At 38.9% G+C, this 17,781-nt stretch overlaps 1 protein-coding gene across 1 annotated transcript; it reads left to right on the top strand.

The window, feature by feature from the left end:
* Positions 1 to 236: 236 nt before the first annotated feature.
* Positions 237 to 17,348, top strand: POLR1F (RNA polymerase I subunit F). The gene is made up of 4 exons (XM_049894090.1): positions 237 to 563; positions 5,993 to 6,134; positions 13,561 to 13,769; positions 15,128 to 17,348. The coding sequence occupies exons 1-4, from the start codon at positions 310 to 312 to the stop codon at positions 15,525 to 15,527; spliced, it is 1,005 nt and encodes a 334-aa protein (XP_049750047.1). The 5' UTR covers positions 237 to 309; the 3' UTR covers positions 15,528 to 17,348.
* Positions 17,349 to 17,781: the final 433 nt, after the last annotated feature.

Genomic DNA, 17,781 nt, shown 5'->3' with positions numbered 1-17,781 from the left:
GCTAAACCCCTATGCCACCAGGGTTTCCCTACGGGAAAGAAGCTAAAATAAATACTGTTAACCTTGCTGTCCAAAGCCTCGTTATTTGGCCTTCGCGCATGCTCAGCATCAACCAGTTTCGTAGCAGGCTGGCTTCGGAGCACAGAAAAGCGGTTGCCCCCTGCTGGTCAGTGCTCCGTAACGCAGCCCGAGAAGAGGAAATTGTTAGAGGCGGGGTACCTGTGGGATGACGTTTAAACAAGTCGTCGAGGGGAGAAAGCAGTTGTTCCTGCGTCAGTGGCGCGCGCCGTGGGAAACCTGACAAGCCTCATGGCTGCAGGTTGTTCGGCGGTACCGGGGCCAAAGGCTGCCTCCGAAGGGCCGGTGGTGGGACCGGCCGGCGTCCTGCCTTGTCTGGAGCTGCCAACCTACGCTGCCGCTTGCGCGCTGGTGAGTAACCACTACTCCTGCCTGGTGGCCGGGCCGCACCGGAGGCACATCGCGTTGTCACCGCGCTACCTCAACAGGAAACGCACTGGCATCCGAGAACAGCTCGACGCGGAGCTCCTGCGCTATTCGGAGAGGTACCAGTATCTTTGCTTTTTTCTTTTACTTTGGGGACAACGCCATAACGTAGCCTGAAGCCCCTTCTGGGTAGAGGAGGAGGGAACGGCGAGTGGTCCTGTCGATGGCGCAGCAGAAAAGGGGCAAATGGGGAAAGTCGCAGCTGCCCAACAGGAACTAGCTCCGGGGCATTCTGGGGTCCTGATCTACCCCCCAAAGCCAGTACCTGCCTGCGTGGTCGAGATCTTTCCAGGGCCCCTTTCGTAGTCAGGAAAGAAGACTGAAAGATGAAGTGATTGCCGTGGATTGGGGGGAGTGGAGAAGCTCACTCCTTAACAGTCTAGGGTCTGGAGACCTGGTAGATCAAGTTTCTTTGGCAATGAACGCATCATTTAGCTCCTTGCGGATAGCTTTCTCATTGGTCAAATGAAAGTTTGGAATGCAGTGCCTCAACAGAGTCTATGATTCTACAGAAAATTGCACGTGAAGCGTGAGCACAATCGTTTAATTATAAAACATAAAGGACGTTTTTGTTGTTTGTTATGTTTGCACTGATAACTACCCGTATTCTCTTCCCTTGGATCTAATCGGGCACGAGGGAAATACCATTAGTTTTGTTTCGTTTTTAAGAGCAATGGAAGCCTAACTGGTCTGCCTATTGCTCTTGAGGGGAAAAGCCCTCTGGTTCCTTTAAATTAAGGTGTTGAAAAGTCCTCTGAAAATTGAAAATCTACAGGTGGAAGAAAAATGCGCCTTAATACTCGACTAGACTACTTTGACTCAAAAACATGAGTTCTAAAGGTGAGGTTAATGGATTCTCTAGGAACTCATAGTAGCCCTTCAGGAATTCCATGACACCACCGCCGCTCCCCAGTTGCAGAAATTTCCTGTGTGAATTTCCTTGGGGAAAATATTCAAAACCTTTAACACTTTCTCCAGGGATCCTGGACCTAACACAGGTTAACAATCAATCACATCCATCAATCTTGTACAACTTCCTGCAAACACCAGCAAACATTTGCCCTGGCCCTACTGGCGACCTGGAAACCCTGGTGGCGTACTGGTTAAGAGCAACAGCTGGTAACCAGAAGGTCGGCAGTTCGAATCCACCAGGCCCTCATTTGAAACCCTATGGGGCAGTTCTACACTGTCCTATAGGGTTGCTATGAGTCGGAATCCTCTCAACAGCAACGGGATTATACTGGGGACCTGGTATGCAAAAACAAAAGCTAGATTCTTGTTTCAAGGAGTTTTAAGATTTAATAGAGGGATATAAATGTAAGCCAAATCTAGTTAAGTGTTAAAATTTGACATAAATCTCTATTATGTTATAGTAAGAAAAGGAGTGTGAGTTGGATTTTGGGAGTTTTGAGAATGACTTGACAGAGGGAGGATACTTTTAGATGGTAGTATTCCAAGTAAAGAGAGCGCCATGAACAATGAATAAAACCAAAATCCAGACCCATTGTGATGGAGTTGATTCTGACTCACAGCAACCATATAGAATAGAGTAGAACTGCTCCCTAGGGTTTCCAAGGAGGGGCTCATGGATTCGAACCGCTGACCTTTTGGTTAGCAGCCTAACGCTTAACCACTGTGCCACTAGGGCCCCAAACAATGGATTCAGATGTGAAATAGTATGCTGTGATGCAGGAACTGTAAGTACTACACAACTGGAATAAGGTTTTTATATCAGGGGAAAGCTATTGGGGTGCACTTGGAGAGGAGAGGAAGTCAAAGATGGGTGACTCAGAAAGGATCGTCATGTTTGCCTTTCTCTCTTTTTTTTTTTTTTGTTCTTGCTTTGTTTTGGGTTTTCCTTTCTTTTTTTTCTCAATGTGCTTAAACAGGACTAGCAGTTCATCCAACTCTGAGACTTGGCATACACTTGAGAGAGTCCCTGGGACATCATCAGATTTGCAGTTTTAGCAACCATACTTAATAGCATTAAATGATGGTTTAAGAAGGTTTAGGCAGTAGACACGGAGACCAATTAAGAGATTATAATCATTACAGAGAAAAATTAGAGGGGGTGGATTTGAGAGATTTGAGGATATACAAGGTGACATACATAAAATCTGGAAACAGACAACCATTTAATGTATTTTACTACTTTTCATAACCACTTAATGCCTTCACTTGACAGGGTAGGGGAAAGTTACCCTGCGTGGCTCAGGCAGAAGCTATTACACCAGAATGATTGCATAATAATTTAAGGAACCTATTAAATGATAATTTCTGGAACTGTTTTGGACCATTTAGCCATGTGGAGCAGGCTGCATCCTAAACAGACCTGCCTCACCCCTTCAGTTACTTGTGAGGTATGCTAAAGATGCAGGTTTATTCAGTGCACATCAGTTACAAGTCATGTGAGGCAATGTTAACACATGTATGTGTAGAAAGGCTTCATTAATGTGCCTAGTTCATGGTGATTGATGTCATGTGGTGAACTGTGCATTGCTACTGAGTGACAATACATTGCACATATCATGGGTTGTGGCATAATATTAATAAACCACTTATTTAGTATAGTTGTTTATGTTTTCAGACTTAATGGCCACCCGATACAATCAGGTAGAGGCTGAGGAAAGGGAGGAATTGAAAATGGCTCTCAAATTAGTTTTTAAGTCCTCTCAACAGTATTCCCTCACCTTTCTTTTCCCAGTAACGAGGTTTTTTTTCAAAGGTATCTCATTTCAACTTTGGGCTGTCTTTACTTAGACAAAGTAAGTAGTTTTCTAACATTGTGTGGCTTCTAACTTGTGCCTTTAAGGCCATTCAGAAAAAGGAGAGGGGAAATCTATCTGTGTTCCATATGACAGCTCTTGAATTAATTGACAGTGGCAAGTATGTTCCTCCTAGAAATTCAGATAAGTCTTAAATGTGTACTCTAAGCATCCCTTAAACTTGATTTTTCCCTAAATATCTCAAGTGAGGCAATCACGCTGCCTGGAAGCCTACTTAAGAAGGTTTCAGAAAAACAAAAGGAAAGAAGGAAAAGATATATAGTGTTGGAGTATCTGTCTTTGCATTTCTGGTGACCTTTAGTAACTTATATACTTTGAATTGCTTTCCCAAAAGTTTGATGGATTTATACAAATCTTTTCTACACCTAGGCTCTATTGTCACATTATCTTGTCAGCAGCTCCTCCTTTTTATAACTAATATTTTGCAGTGCCACCTTTACTATCTTACGGTGTCCTCTTTACTATGCAGAAATAAAATGTAAAGATAATATAACCCACCTACACAATTTTACGGAATCCCTGGCTGGTGCAGATGGCTAAGTGCTAGATTATTAGCTTAAAGGTTGGTGGTTTGAACCCACCCAGAGGCACCTTGAAGACAGGCCTGGCGGTCTGCTTCAGATAGTTCACAGCCTTGAAAACCCTGTGAAGCAGTTCTGCTCTCCGTACACGGGGTCACCATGAATCAGAATCTACTGGTCGGCAGCTACAACAACAATGCAATTCCAAAAAAAACTACGTGGCGCTCTAATACGATATAATAAAATGTATTTCAGCATGCTAATGCTCAGGGATGACTACACGGAAAGACTGAAGTGGTTAGATGTCGCATCAGAGACATGGGGACTGCGTCAGTTACACATGGGGGCTGATTCAGGTGTTTTGAATGCACAACTCAGATTACACATGCAGTGTCCCCACTGGCGCAATGCTTTCTTGAAATAGTGAATAATTCTCAGTAAAATTCCGAACAGAACAAGCTTCCCTTGAATTTACATATTAGTTACATTCCTGGGAATTTTAATGTATAGTAAAAACATGCAAAGATAACTTTGTGGTTTTTTTTTTTTTTTTTAAGAGTTAGGTTCAAGTCTTAACTTCCGATTTTCTGTGTAGTAAGTTCGGCAGTTTGTTCTCTAAGGAAACCCTGGTGGCGCAGTGGTTAAATGCTACGAATGCTAACCAAAAAGTTGGCTGTTCAAATCCACCAGGCACTCCTTGGGGACCTTATTAGGCAGTTCTGTTCTGTCCTACAGAGTCGCTATGAGTTGGAATCAACTCAATGGCAGTGGGTTTGGTTTGGTTTTGGTTTTGTTCTCTAACTTTGTATTTTCTGTGTACCTTGTATTGTCTTAGTGATGGTATGGTTCCTGATTAGGAAAGCCACATGCAGAAATTAACAAGAGAGTGCTTTCCTGAGTAAGTCTCTGAGTTTATGGTTTTCTTAATTTTGGTAGTTTTTTAAGGTTACTTTCCTTTGGTTCCAACAGCTATTGGGAATAAAATATTTCTCTTGTTCTCGTAAATCATTCTAGAATTTTGAGTTCAACAAAAATGTTCTCTCTTCTCAAGGTTCTTTAAGTATTGTGTAGCATCTAGGCATATATACAGATAGATTTCTTTAAGTCTTGTGCAGAATCTAGGCATATATACAGATAGATTAAACAAAATGAGATTAAGACCAGTGATCAAGTTATACACTAGTCGTATAGGAGCACGGAGAGGATTTCAGCCTGGCTTGGAAGAGTACAGAAAACCCATTCTGGAAGAGGTAGTGGGTATGGGGTGTAGAGCCATCAGGCCTGTCCCCCTAAGTGTTGTTATAATTACCTAAGAATTTGAGAATTACATTTTGAAATTGTAGTTACCCCCTAATCTTGACTGTCTAAATTTTAGAATAATCTAAAGAAAGTTAAGTAAGTCAGGATCAGTTCTCAATAAATGATACAGTTGTATTTCTTAACATTTCCATTTTCTAGTAACAGTTGCTTGTTGAGATTTTTTTCTATTAAATCATTGGTTTAATATTTAGAAGCTTCTGCTTTAACCCTAATGCTTAGCTTGACATATCCCATTAAATAGAGAAAATTGGTAACAATGGATGATAACAAAAATTGCCTCTCATTCTGGCATACTCATAGAAACACACAGACAGACATGTTCCTTGCTAAGTTACGTTGTTTCATTCTAGCATGACTAAAACTCAAATGGGTAGCAAATAGGGAAGATGAGTCAACTTAATTGCTAGTGCATAATTGGACCTTTTGTTTAAATAACCATTTTTAGTCAATACATTGGAACCCTTTGGTAAAATTGAGTTTCCAAAGATGTTATATAATAACCATATGTTATATTTTTGGCATGGGTGGTTGTATTTAGGAAAAGTATGCTTTTTGGAAGGAGTCTTGGTGGTACAGTAGTTAAGCAGTTTGCTGCTAACCGAAAGGTCAGTGGTTCGAACCCACCAGCCGCTTCTTGGGAAAAAGATCTGACAGTCTGCTTCTGTAAAGATTATAGCCTTGGAAACCCTATGGGGCAGTTGTTCTCTCTCCTGTAGGGTCGCTGTGAGTCCGAATCCACTTAACGGCAACAGGTAAATGGTGTACTTTTTGGACTCTTGAATTATCTAATCAGCATGAAAATGACCTAGTTTAAAAGAGAGTAAAATATGTCATTTTTTAATTCTTTTTTTTTCCATACAGCCTTTTAGGTGTCCCTGTTGCATATGATAACATCAAAGTAGTGGGTGAGCTGGGAGATATTTATGATGATCAAGGACACGTTCATCTTAACATTGAAGCAGATTTTGTTATTTTCTGCCCTGAACCAGGGCAAAAGCTTATGGTATGTATATCATTTCTTTCTAGTTTTCTGTATATAATTAAGTAATTTGGAAAACTGTAAGGGATTATATAAACCTACATTAAAAAGTTATTTATTTTTTGTTTATTTATTTATTTATTTTAACTCCATCCTAAAACTCACATGCATTTACAGAGTAAATGTCCCATTCAAATTTATTCTTTACATATGAAGGGCCTGTGCAAGTCCTTTGCCCATTTTTAATTGTGTTTTTGTCTTTTTATTGTTGAGTTATTGTTTGGGCATGGTCTGCTGGGTAGCCTCTGTACATCCCATCCAGGCTGCCCAAGTAGAGGCCTTGGGCCCAGAACATCTCCGATAAGGAGCTTGGGAATGGAGTCTCTCACTCATACCCAGTCCCTCCTCATCAGAGAAGCCTTCCCCCTGTTCTGGGCACACAGTAACTTTCTCTATCCCTTGCACATGTGTGGGCACTGTATGGCACCTGGCCAACCCTGCTTCTTTATGTCTTCCCGGCAGGAGGGAACAGGGTCTCTGGACTGTGGCACTAGAGTGGTGAACATAGAACATCTGGCCTGCACCAACCATATGCAGGATGATCCTGCTGGCCACGGGAGACCATTGCCCCCTAGTGAAGCTCTGTCTCTTCTCTGTGTGGATAAAGCATCTCCCACGCACTGTTAGAGTGTGTGCTATGGTCTTTTGTGGGCAACCTTGAACGCTGGCACGACAGTTAGGTTTTCTCCTCTCTCTGTCTACACTTATTCTCTACTTGCCATCTATAACATGATACAAATTTCTTTCAGATAAATATGCTGTGATTTTTTTTCTCCCAGTCTGTGACTTGTCTGTTTATTTTTAATGGTATCTTTTGAAGACCAGAAGCTTTTAATTTTGATAAGATCCAGTATATCGGTTTACACTTGTATGGCTATTGCTTTCTGGATCTTATCTAAGGAACTTGGTTTATCCCCAGAATGTGAAAATATTCTATAAGCTTTGTAGTTTTAGCTTTGCTGTTTAAGTCTGAAATCACTCTTGAATAATTTTTTGTTCAAGGATGAGGTAGAGGTGAAGATGCATTTTTTTTTCCATGTAACTGTCCATTTGTTTGAGTCCCATGTATGACTTTTCTTTCCCCCACTGAATTCTCACAAAGGCATTTGTCAAAAAGCAATTGACTTTATAAGTGTGGGCCTGTTTCTAGACTTTTATTCCCTTGACCTATTCATTTGTCTTTATGCCAGTAATATACTTGTGCTGTCTTGTCTAATGGAACTTCTTTTTCAAAATTGTTTTGGCTATTTTAGGTATTCATTTCAATATAAATGTTAGAGTTTGTCAATTAGTTTGTCTAAAAAAAAAAATCACTGGGATTTTGCTTTGGAGTATGTTGAATATGTTGGTCAACTTGGGGAGAATGTATATTTTGATACTTAACATACTTAGTTTTGCAGTTTGTGAGCATTTATAAGATTTTCTTTAATTTCTTTCAGCAGTTTTATAGTTTTCAGTGTAGGAATCTTGCATGCATTTTATTAAGTGTGTCCGTAAGTATATTATTCTTAATGCTATTGTAGATGGTGTTTTTTACTTTATTTTCCAATTATTCATATCTAGAACATAGAAATACATATATTTTTGTATATTAGCCTTGTATCCTGCAACCTTGCTAAATTCTCTTCTTTGTATTTTTTGTTTGTTTTTCTGTTGGTTCTTTAGAATTTTCTGTGTACACAAGTGCCTGCAGATAGTTACAGTGTATGTCTTCCTTTCGAATTCATATGCCTTTTTATTTTTTTCATTTCTATTCCCATTGGCTGTGTGTAGAATTCTTCATTTAAAATAATTTTCTCGAAGAATGCTAAAGTTCCGTTCTTTTCTAGCATCCAGTGTTGTGATGAAAATAACCTATTAATTTCTGTGTTTTCTCTTTGAGAGCTTTAATAACCTTATTGTTAGATATATGAAATGTATAATATTTCAAGGATTTTACTGTGCTGTTTCAATCTGAAACATCATTTGGCTTTGGAAAACTCACCTTTTTTTTTTTTATAATATCTTCTCCATTTAGTTTTTTTTCCCCTGCAGGTTCTATTTGATAGAGTTTGGTCCTCCTGTGTTGATTGAGTACTTAACTTTGCTCCTACATTTTTTCATTCCAATCTTTTCTCTCTGTTGTGGACAGTTCCTCAACTTTTTCCTTCTAGTCTTTCTATTACTGTTTTTGTTTTAATTATTAAATTTCAACAGACTTAGTGTTCCCATTATTATTATTTTTTTCCTTAAACTTTTTTTTCCCCCCATAGCATCTGTTCTTGTTTTATGGGACTAATCTTGAATCTCTTTGAAGTTCCTAATTAAAATTTAATTTTGTCCTTTTTAAATTGCCTCTTTCTTTTTTAGGTCAGCTCTATTTATATTGGCTCTTATTCACGCTTACAATTTTCCTTATGTTTTGGCATACTTGGTAGTCTGTTTATTTTTATGCCTAAAGGATCAGGTTAATGCCCAAGATTGTTGATGTGGGTAATATGCTGCTTTATGGTGATCTTCCTTCCCAGGCATCTTTCCCAAATGGCAGGGGACAGGGGTTGGGAGTGGGAGTTTTTTTTGAACTGTAGTTTTTTTTTTTTTTTTTTTGCTTTAGATGGAACTTTACAGAGCAAATCAGTTTCTCATTCAACAGTTTATACACAAATTGTTTTGTAACATTGGTTGCTATCCCTGCTATGTGTCAACACTCTCCCCTTCCACACCCCAATTCCCCATTTCCATCCATCCGTTTTCCCTGTCCCTTCCTGCCTTCTTGTCCTTGCTTTTGGACAAGTGTTGCCCGTTTGGTCTTGTGTACATGATTGAACTAAGAAGCACGTTCCTCATGTGTGTTATTGTTTCTTTTTTAGACCTGTCTAGTCTTTGGCTGAAGGGTAGACTCCGGGAGTGGCTTCAGTTCTGAGTTAAAAGGGTGTGTGTCGGGGGGCGGATTTTGTATACTTGGGTGAGTGAGTGTACCGGCAACTTCACATTAAGGTACATGATTGGAAAGTCAGAATACTGGCTGATCAAATAAGGAGAGCCTTCCTCTGAAGCAGAAACTCCAGTGCTTAAGCAGAACCTGGCAGTTTCTTTATTCTATTTTTATTTAGCAACTATCCACTGAGTGCTTAGGTGCTATTTAAAGGTGCTGAAGACAGCTGTAGACAAAATAAAATCTCTGTTCTTTTGGAGCATACACGGGGGAAACTGATAAATAAAGAAGTAATTAAATAGTAATTAAATTGCATATTGGTTGATGATAAGTGCTAAAGAGAAAAACAGAATAAGAAAAAGAAAATAAGGTGGTTGGAGGTAAAGTGACTTGTTTTGTGTAAGGTGGTCAGGAAATGCTGACTGCTTAGGTGACATTTGCAGAGACATGTAGGAAGTTGAGGAGGTAGCCTTTCAGGTATCTAGAGTAAGAACGCATCTGAATAAAGGAAGAGCAAATGCAAAGACCTGAGATGAGAATATGCTTGGGCGTTTGAAGAGTAGCAAGGTGGCCAGCGTGGCTAAACTAGAGTAAGTGAGGGGAAGAGTAGTAGAATATGGGATCAGAGAGGTTGGGAAGGTTGGAGGGGGTAGATTTTTAGTCTTTTAAATAATATCAGTTTGAATTTCAGATAACGGAAACTAATCACATTTCTTTTAAACAAAAATGAATTTATTATAGGAAATTAAGTACTAATGAAGTTACAGTAGATAAAGGGACAGGGTTTAGGCTGAGTTTCCAGAGGTAACTCAGAGAATCACTACAGATTTGGTAAGCACAGATGCTGTTAATTGTCATAATTAGGAATCACTGCTCTAATTACTGGCTTCCGGGCTATACCATTCAACCTAATCCATGCCTTTAAAATAGATGCCTACAACCTGCCTCCCAATACTGGCAGAGCCTCAGATGCAGGCCACTGTCACGGCCGCCACCTCTTACTTAACTTTTACCATCCAAATTTTAACAGTCTTCATTTGCTTATGTTGACACAGGTATAACCCAGGATCGTAAGTGAGTCTGGGAAAAGTAGTCTAGCTTTCTAACCTCTAGTATTTAGCAGAAGGGGGCTAGAATAGAGAATAGCCAGTCTGCACATTCTCCCTCAGTCCATGGTGAGCTTATGCTCTAAGAGAGAAGGGAAGCCATGAAAGAGCTTTATGCAGAAGTATGTGGTTTAGCTTAAGTAACCAGGTACCTGTGTAAAGATTAGACTGGTTGTGACTGGGGGAAGATACAGGCAAGGAGACCAGTTAAGAGACTGTTTCATAATCAAAGTGAGCGGCAACAGTGGATTGGACCGGTTGGTAACACTGTAGGGGTAGGAGCATGAGGGTTCTGGATGTATTTTGAAAATAGAGCCAACAGGATTTGCTGATTGATAACTAAATGTGGAATGTGACAGAAATACTGAAGTTAAGACTGACTGCAGGGTTTTTGGCCTTTAGAAACTAGAGGCATGGAGTTCACTGGGATGAAAAAGCCAGGAGGAGCAGTGTGGCTCAGGGCTTCGAGCTGTGCTTTCCTCTGCTAGGCTTTTCTACCAGTGTGATTCCAGCTCTTGCAGAAATTAGATCCCTGCTAATGTGTCTTCCCTTCCCTTCCCTTCCAGTTCTCAGAGCTTTTGTGAATTTATTCCCTTGTGTACTTTCTTAGGAGTCTTGGTGGCATGGTGGCTAAGTACTCAGCTGCCAACCAGAAGGTCAGTGGTTTGAACCCACCAGCTGCTCCACAGGAGAAAGATGTGGAAGTCAGCTTCCATAAAGATTTACAGTCTTGGAAGCCCTACAGGACAGTTTTGTTCTGTTCTATAGGGTCGCTATGAGTTGGAATCAACTTGATGGCAGTGGGTTCGGTTTTTTTGATTTGTACTTTCTTACTTCATTTCAATGAGATTTTTAGAAGAAAATGGAAGCTCTCCAGGTGATCCCTTTGCAATGTAATCAGTTTGCTTAAAGCCCTTCAATGGCCTCCCACTGTATTTGAAATAAAATCTTGGAACTTCGTACCATATCCAGCAAGATCTGAGTGATCTGGCATCTGCCTCTCCAGTGTGGTCCCTTGAGACCCTTTACTGTGCTCTGGCCATCCTGGCCTTCTTTCTAAAACCCCAAACCAAACCCACTGCCGTCCAGTCCATTCCGACTCACAGCAACCCTATAGGGCAGAGTAGAACTGCCCCATAGAGTTTCCAAGGAGCACCTGGCAGATTCGAACTGCCGACCTCTTGGTTAGCAGCCGTAGTACTTAACCACTACGCCACCAGGGTTCCCTTCTATCTGGAAAGAGTTAAATTGCTTTCCACCATATGGCTTCTGGACATATTGTTCTCTCTGCAGGAAATGCTCTCTACCCTCTCGTCCTTCAGGTTACAGCCTAAATGTTGTCCCTTTCATGACCAACTGATACCTAATCCATTCTTTTTCTCCATAGCATGTATCACGGTTTGTAATTATATATTTCTTAGTTTATGTGTTATTGTCACTCCAACGTGAACTCCTCTTTTGTTTATCAGTGCATTCTCAGCATTTAGGCCTGTGCCTGCCATGCCATATGTAATCTATGATATCATCATATGGACATTTCTCTTCATTCATGATACTTATTGAACCCAGCTGACTTAAATAAACATACATATACATACTGTAGAGAACTTCTAGAAGTAGAACTCGAAGTAGAATTTTTTTTTTCTTTTTTTGTCCAGAATTAATTCTTCTGTACCCTGATACCAGGAAGTTAAAGTCAACCTTTGAGCAGGTTCTGAGTTCTATTACTTGGAAGTCAAGTTTTGACCATAATGCTTATGTCTTTTCTAGTCTTATAGGAAACAGAAGCCAAGATAGAATTAGACATGCATAGTTATTGAGGGAAACACCTGTGAGGAATACAGGGGAGGGAGTGGGACAGGGTAGGGAGAGCTGATGCAAGTGACAGAGAGGGCGAAGAAGGAGGATTGAGTGGGAAGAGTGTCATATTACAATGCAGTTCTGAGAAAGTTTTGATCAGGTCAGTGGAGAATCCTAAGGTCACAGTTGCCCATCAGGTGAGTCCCCTGTCTCACAGGAATGGACCTGAATTAGTACCCCTCCTGTTCTCAGCCACTGGCTGGGAGCAGGCCATGGGCAGCATAGCCTAGGTGTGATAGCAATGGTGGATCCAGAGGGGCAGCAGCTGGGCCCATCAGACAGCTGTGTTCCCGATAGCAAGAGATCTAAGCAGCACATTTTCATGGCCAGCACATCGCTGTTATTATCTTTCCCTTCTCATATTTGAACATAAGCAAGTTCTTTCCCATCAATGAAATACAGGGATTTTAGCTTTTAGGATTAAAAAACTACAGCTTTCAGAATGCCTCTTATTATTGACTCATCAGTATGGAGAAGGCTATTAACATGAGTTTAGGGATGAAGATTGTATTTTCCCATATGAGGACTTTAGTGCCCTTCACTGGAAGACTGATTCCATTACATACAGTATGTCTGGTTTTCAGTTGAATGCTAGTTCAGAGCAATGCTGCCATCTTTTCTGCTCTTAGAGTTGTGGGAGGCCACTTGGCAGCTTCTTCAGACTTACTTTGAGATCATCCAGGAGCTACCACTGGGAATACCGGACCCCTCATGACAGAGCAGGAAGTCTTATTCTGTCATGTGTAAGGGGTTGCTGAGGTTGTATAGTACTGTATGCAAGTCAGTATTATTTACAGTTCTAGGATTCAGAACATGTGATTAAAAAATATTTCAGATTTTCATCCATATAGCTTATATATATTGACTCCTAGGGGAAGAATGGAAGACTAAGTTTTATAGGAACTTTCGTTTTTAGCTGAAAGTCATACAGCACACATTTTTATTTTCATTTTAAAGCTTCCAGGAATATTTTTATGTTAGCCAGAATACCGTGCTCAAGATTTACATGTAAGGGGTAAGCTATCGTCTAATAGGATTGCTTACATCCTGCTAAATTGAATCATTAAGGAATGCTTTTCAACTTTGAAATACAGTCTGTTTATAGAAATATAATGTGGATTCTGTTACACATATGCTTGCTTCTGGCCTTGAGGTCTTGAGACTTTCCTTCTCATGTAGGTCATATCAAGGAGTATTTTCTGCTTGGTTTCAATGTGGTTATAATCTACTTCCCAAGGAATCCTGCAGTGGAGGTCAAAGTGGCTTTTTTGTTTTTGTTTTCCTTTTTTTTTTTTTTTTTTTGAGGTTGGGGGAAGGGAGGGTGGTTGTTTTACCGTTTTCTAAAGCAGTATTTTGTTATGGCATGCAGTAAGTTTAGTTAACCATATTACATTATACCTCTAATTTGATGTTTTCTCTTTGAAGATCATTTTGAGCTTATAAAGCTTAATCTCACCTTTTAACTCTGTGAATCTCTTCATGGGGTTATGCTTTTTTTCCTTCTTCCTAGGGCACAGTTAATAAAGTGTCTTCCAGCCACATAGGCTGTTTAGTCCATGGCTGTTTCAATGCCTCTATCCCTAAACCTGAGCAGATGCCAGCTGAGCAGTGGCAGACCTTGGAGATAAACTTGGGAGATGAACTAGAATTTGAAGTATTTCGTTTAGACTCAGATGCTGCTGGAGTATTCTGCATTCGAGGAAAACTAAATACCACTAGGTCAGTTCACTGTCACTATATTATCGCTGAGTACTTAGTTGTTTCTGTTTAATTCTGACTTTAGAGAGCATGAGCCCCTCTGTAATGAATGTTAATTCTGTTTACAAGAGTATTTATGCTTGGACGCCACAAAGTCAATGTAAATGGGAGTCTTAAGTGCCCTTAGTTTTTGCCCTTACAGTGCATGAAATTAGTTTTGTAAAGCTCAGCATCTAGCTAACTGGTCTGGCTTTTCAGAATTTGGTTTTGCTGAATATTTTGTAGCTTGTTGTTAGCTTTAAAAATTTGATCTCTGAACTTGAACTGTTAAATGCATAATTCTGTTGTGTAACTCTTAACCTCCTTTTATTTTTACATAATTGAAACAATAATAATTTGATTATTGTCATCTAGATATTTTAATTTCTGGATTATTCTGTATCAAAATTCTTATCAAAATTAATCTTGAGCTTGGTCATAAGAGTGAAGTTTAACAGGGAAAAAAAGTCCCCTGAAAAGCAGTTGGCTCTGTTAACAGTTTTTTCTCGATTTGCCTCAATAAATATCAGGTAACTGACATGGATTGACATTCTAGAGCATATGTCCAATAGAGCTTTCTGTGATGATGGAAATGTACTATTTCTGCACAGTACCAGAGCCTCCCTACTTAGCACCTGGAATGTGGATAGTGCAACTAAGGAAATAAAATTTTTTAATTATTTAATCTAAATTAACTTAAATTTAAACGATCACATGTGGCTAGTGGCTGTGTATAGGACAGTGCAGTTCTAGAAAGAGGACTCCTTTTTATTTTAGTGATGTAAAGTAGTTCATGTTTGAGGTAATACTAACTCAGCATAGATGAAATAAAATAATAAAATATTATTAAATTAAATATTTAATTATAATTCAATATTATTAAATTAGTAAATATTATTTAATTAAATAATATCAATGAAATAAGGATTGAAATAGTAGAAGGGGAACTCTATTACTTTGATAGATACCAGAAGTATATTTTCTATCAAATGTTAGTGGTCTGTCTAATAAGACTGGGTATTGTTTTAATGTTCAGCAACCAGATTTTTATGAACCAAACCGAAAGTTAGAAGCATGTTTCGACAAGACTTTTTTGCTGCTCTTATGAGTGAAAAATAGCTGGGAGAAGTACTTTGGAATCGAAGCTTTTAGCACTTCCAAGATATTTCAGTGGGCTGAAGGCTGACAAGCTAAAATATTTGAAATTTATCCCATAGTTTGTGTCTCATACTGCTGCCATTATTTAGAAAAATCTTAGCATGTTGGGATGTGCTTGATCTTATTTTATTCTTTTATTTTTGCTTATTACTATATTAATATTTTACATTGTTAATTTACAGTTTACAAGCCAAATGCTCTGAGATTTCTGAAGAAGTAACAGAAACCATCACTGAAGAAGCTGTTGAAAAACCTCTAAAGAGGAAAAAGAAAAGGAAGAAAGACCTAGAGACTTACGAAGTGAAAGATGGTACTGCAGAGCTACTGGATGTCACCACAAAGGAAGAAACAGTCCTGCAGACTAATAACAATGTGGATGGCCTCTGGGAGGAAGAGCCAAAGAAGAAGAAGAAGAAGAGAAAGCACCAGGAAGATCAGGACCAGGACCCTGTTTTCCAAGGCAGTGACTCCAGTGGTTATCAAAGTGACCACAAAAAGAAAAAAAAGAAAAGAAAACACAGTGAGGAGGCTGGACTTACCCCAATTCTGGAACACTCACCTAAAAAGAAAAGGAAAACGTAATTTCCTTTACTGTGTTTTAAATAGAATTCAATTTTTAAAAGTTTGATTTACACACAATGGATGAATAAATATTTTGATGTGAAATAAGTATATATTCCAATAGTTTACAAAAAAGGAAACATTTGATTAGGAGGGGTTTGTGTGTGTGTGGGTGTGGAAGAATTACAAAACTGCCTATAAACTAATTTTGAGAACAACAGTATTATTAAAATGCCACTTTATTGTATACAGAATAAAAGGTAGAGTTCTCACTTTTGGCTCTTGAATTCTCCCAGATTTTACATCTAAATAAAATTATTTCTATAATTTCATTGACTCCAAAAAGACTTTATAATAAAATATTCTTATCATTAAAGAATGGATTTGGTTTTGGGTTTTATCTCTGGTTTTTGATAATAGATTTCACCTTTGTTGTTTTTTATTTCACTTTTTAAAAAATTCAGGACATTTTGTACTTTTAGATTTTTCTTTACCATGGCTACTACAGGGTTGTATTTCTGTTTAACTTCAAATGGTTTGGCAAAGGAGCTCCTAATGTACCCGGAGGTTTTAGGAACCATGCCACTGCTGACTGTATGGTGGGAAACAATATTCACTATTCTTTCCTTCCAAGTGTGTGTTTAAGTCTAAGAGATTGATGGAGAGACTGTTTGCTTGTACTTGTACATTTGTGCTTCATCCGTTCTGCTTTTGTGTGCTAGAGCAGGAGAGGCTGTGAAGACAGAATAAATGTGATTCAAACTAGTGGGAAATTGCCATATTACTCTTTAATGATTGGCCTAGGCTACGAGAAATTGTTCTGAAAAGAAAACAGTTGTCACTGCTTTCATTGAGAAAATGCGGAACGCAGCTTGATTAATGGTTAAATGCTGAGTGACGAAATAACAGTCTGGTCCAGGCTGGTAGTCAGTGCATGGCCATATTCATTTAACAAGTATTTGAACACCTACTGCATGTAAAACACTCCACTGAGGCCCAGGGATATAATGACACACAAGGTAGATGTAGTTCTTTCTTTCCCTTGTGACATGTTGGGAGAAGCAGATTCATACACACACATACATACACATGCATGCAATATAATCGAGAAAATAGAGAAAATAATTAGAAGTTGTGGTAAGGAAAAAGTAGATTGCCCACTCAGTTTTGACTTTGTTAGTATCTGCAAATAGATGATTGAGTTGTCCTCCTCATATTAGCCATTTTTGCAGCTACTTAGGTACCAAATGTAGTGCTAGTTTGCTTAATGTTCAGTAATAAGTTCTGCCAGTGGTATATTTGGATCTAAATCTGTAATGATAGGATATAGTTTGAAGAGTGGCAGATATTCACGAAGTATCTACAAGTAAATGCCAGGCAGGGAAAGAGTGCAGGCCACCATTTAGATATATGTGGCTGTTGAACCATTGAGGTATTTGTCGTTAGGTACCATGGAGTCGATTCCAACTCATAGTGACCCTATGTACAAGAAAATGGAACTTCCTGGTCCTGCACCATTCTCAAGACGCCTACTGCTGTGTTTGAGCCTGTTTTTTAGCCACTGTGTCAGCCTATCTAGTTGAGGGTCTTCCTCTTTTTAGCTGATGCTCTGTCTGCAAAGCGTGTCCTCCAAGGACTGTTCCTTCTGATAACGTGTCCAAAGTACATGGCGTGAAGTCTCATCACCCTTGCTTCTGAAGGTGCTGTCAGTGTAAAATGCACACTGGATTCTGAAAATGTGCCGAAATAGAAATAGAAAATATCTCAATCCTTCATATTTGTGAAATATAGTTGGGTTAAATAGTAAAATTAATTTCAGCTTTTTTTAACTAGAAAATTTAAAAGTGCATATAAAGCATATACATAAATACATACTTTATAGATTTATTTATTTTTGCACAGCACTGGTTTAAAGAAGTGTGAGTCAAAAGTTTAAAACAAGCTACGTTATAACTGGCATAACTGGAAAATGTTTAATAAAGGTTTCAAAATTTAAAATAAGACATCATTGTAATCATGTCTGACAATCTAGACAATTATTTTTTCAGAGAGAGAGAAGCAATTCTAAGCCTCCTCCTACACCCCCCTCCATTTATACACACCAAGGAAGCTGTCACATTTATGCAATTCATGGAAAATTACACTGTGGCTTAGAAAATAAATTCCCATTGTTTTATCTTTATTTGTTTATAGTATTTTTATTTTGCTTTGAGCGGTACCTCTGCCAATTGCATTTTAAAATAATTTGTATCTTTGCCAAAAAATGGGAGCGGCA

The sequence above is a fragment of the Elephas maximus genome, chromosome 8 (assembly GCF_024166365.1).
Source record: "Elephas maximus indicus isolate mEleMax1 chromosome 8, mEleMax1 primary haplotype, whole genome shotgun sequence".
NCBI lineage: Eukaryota > Metazoa > Chordata > Mammalia > Proboscidea > Elephantidae > Elephas > Elephas maximus.
The sequence above is the reverse complement of the archived record's forward strand: the minus strand, read 5'-3'. Positions and strand labels throughout refer to the sequence as shown.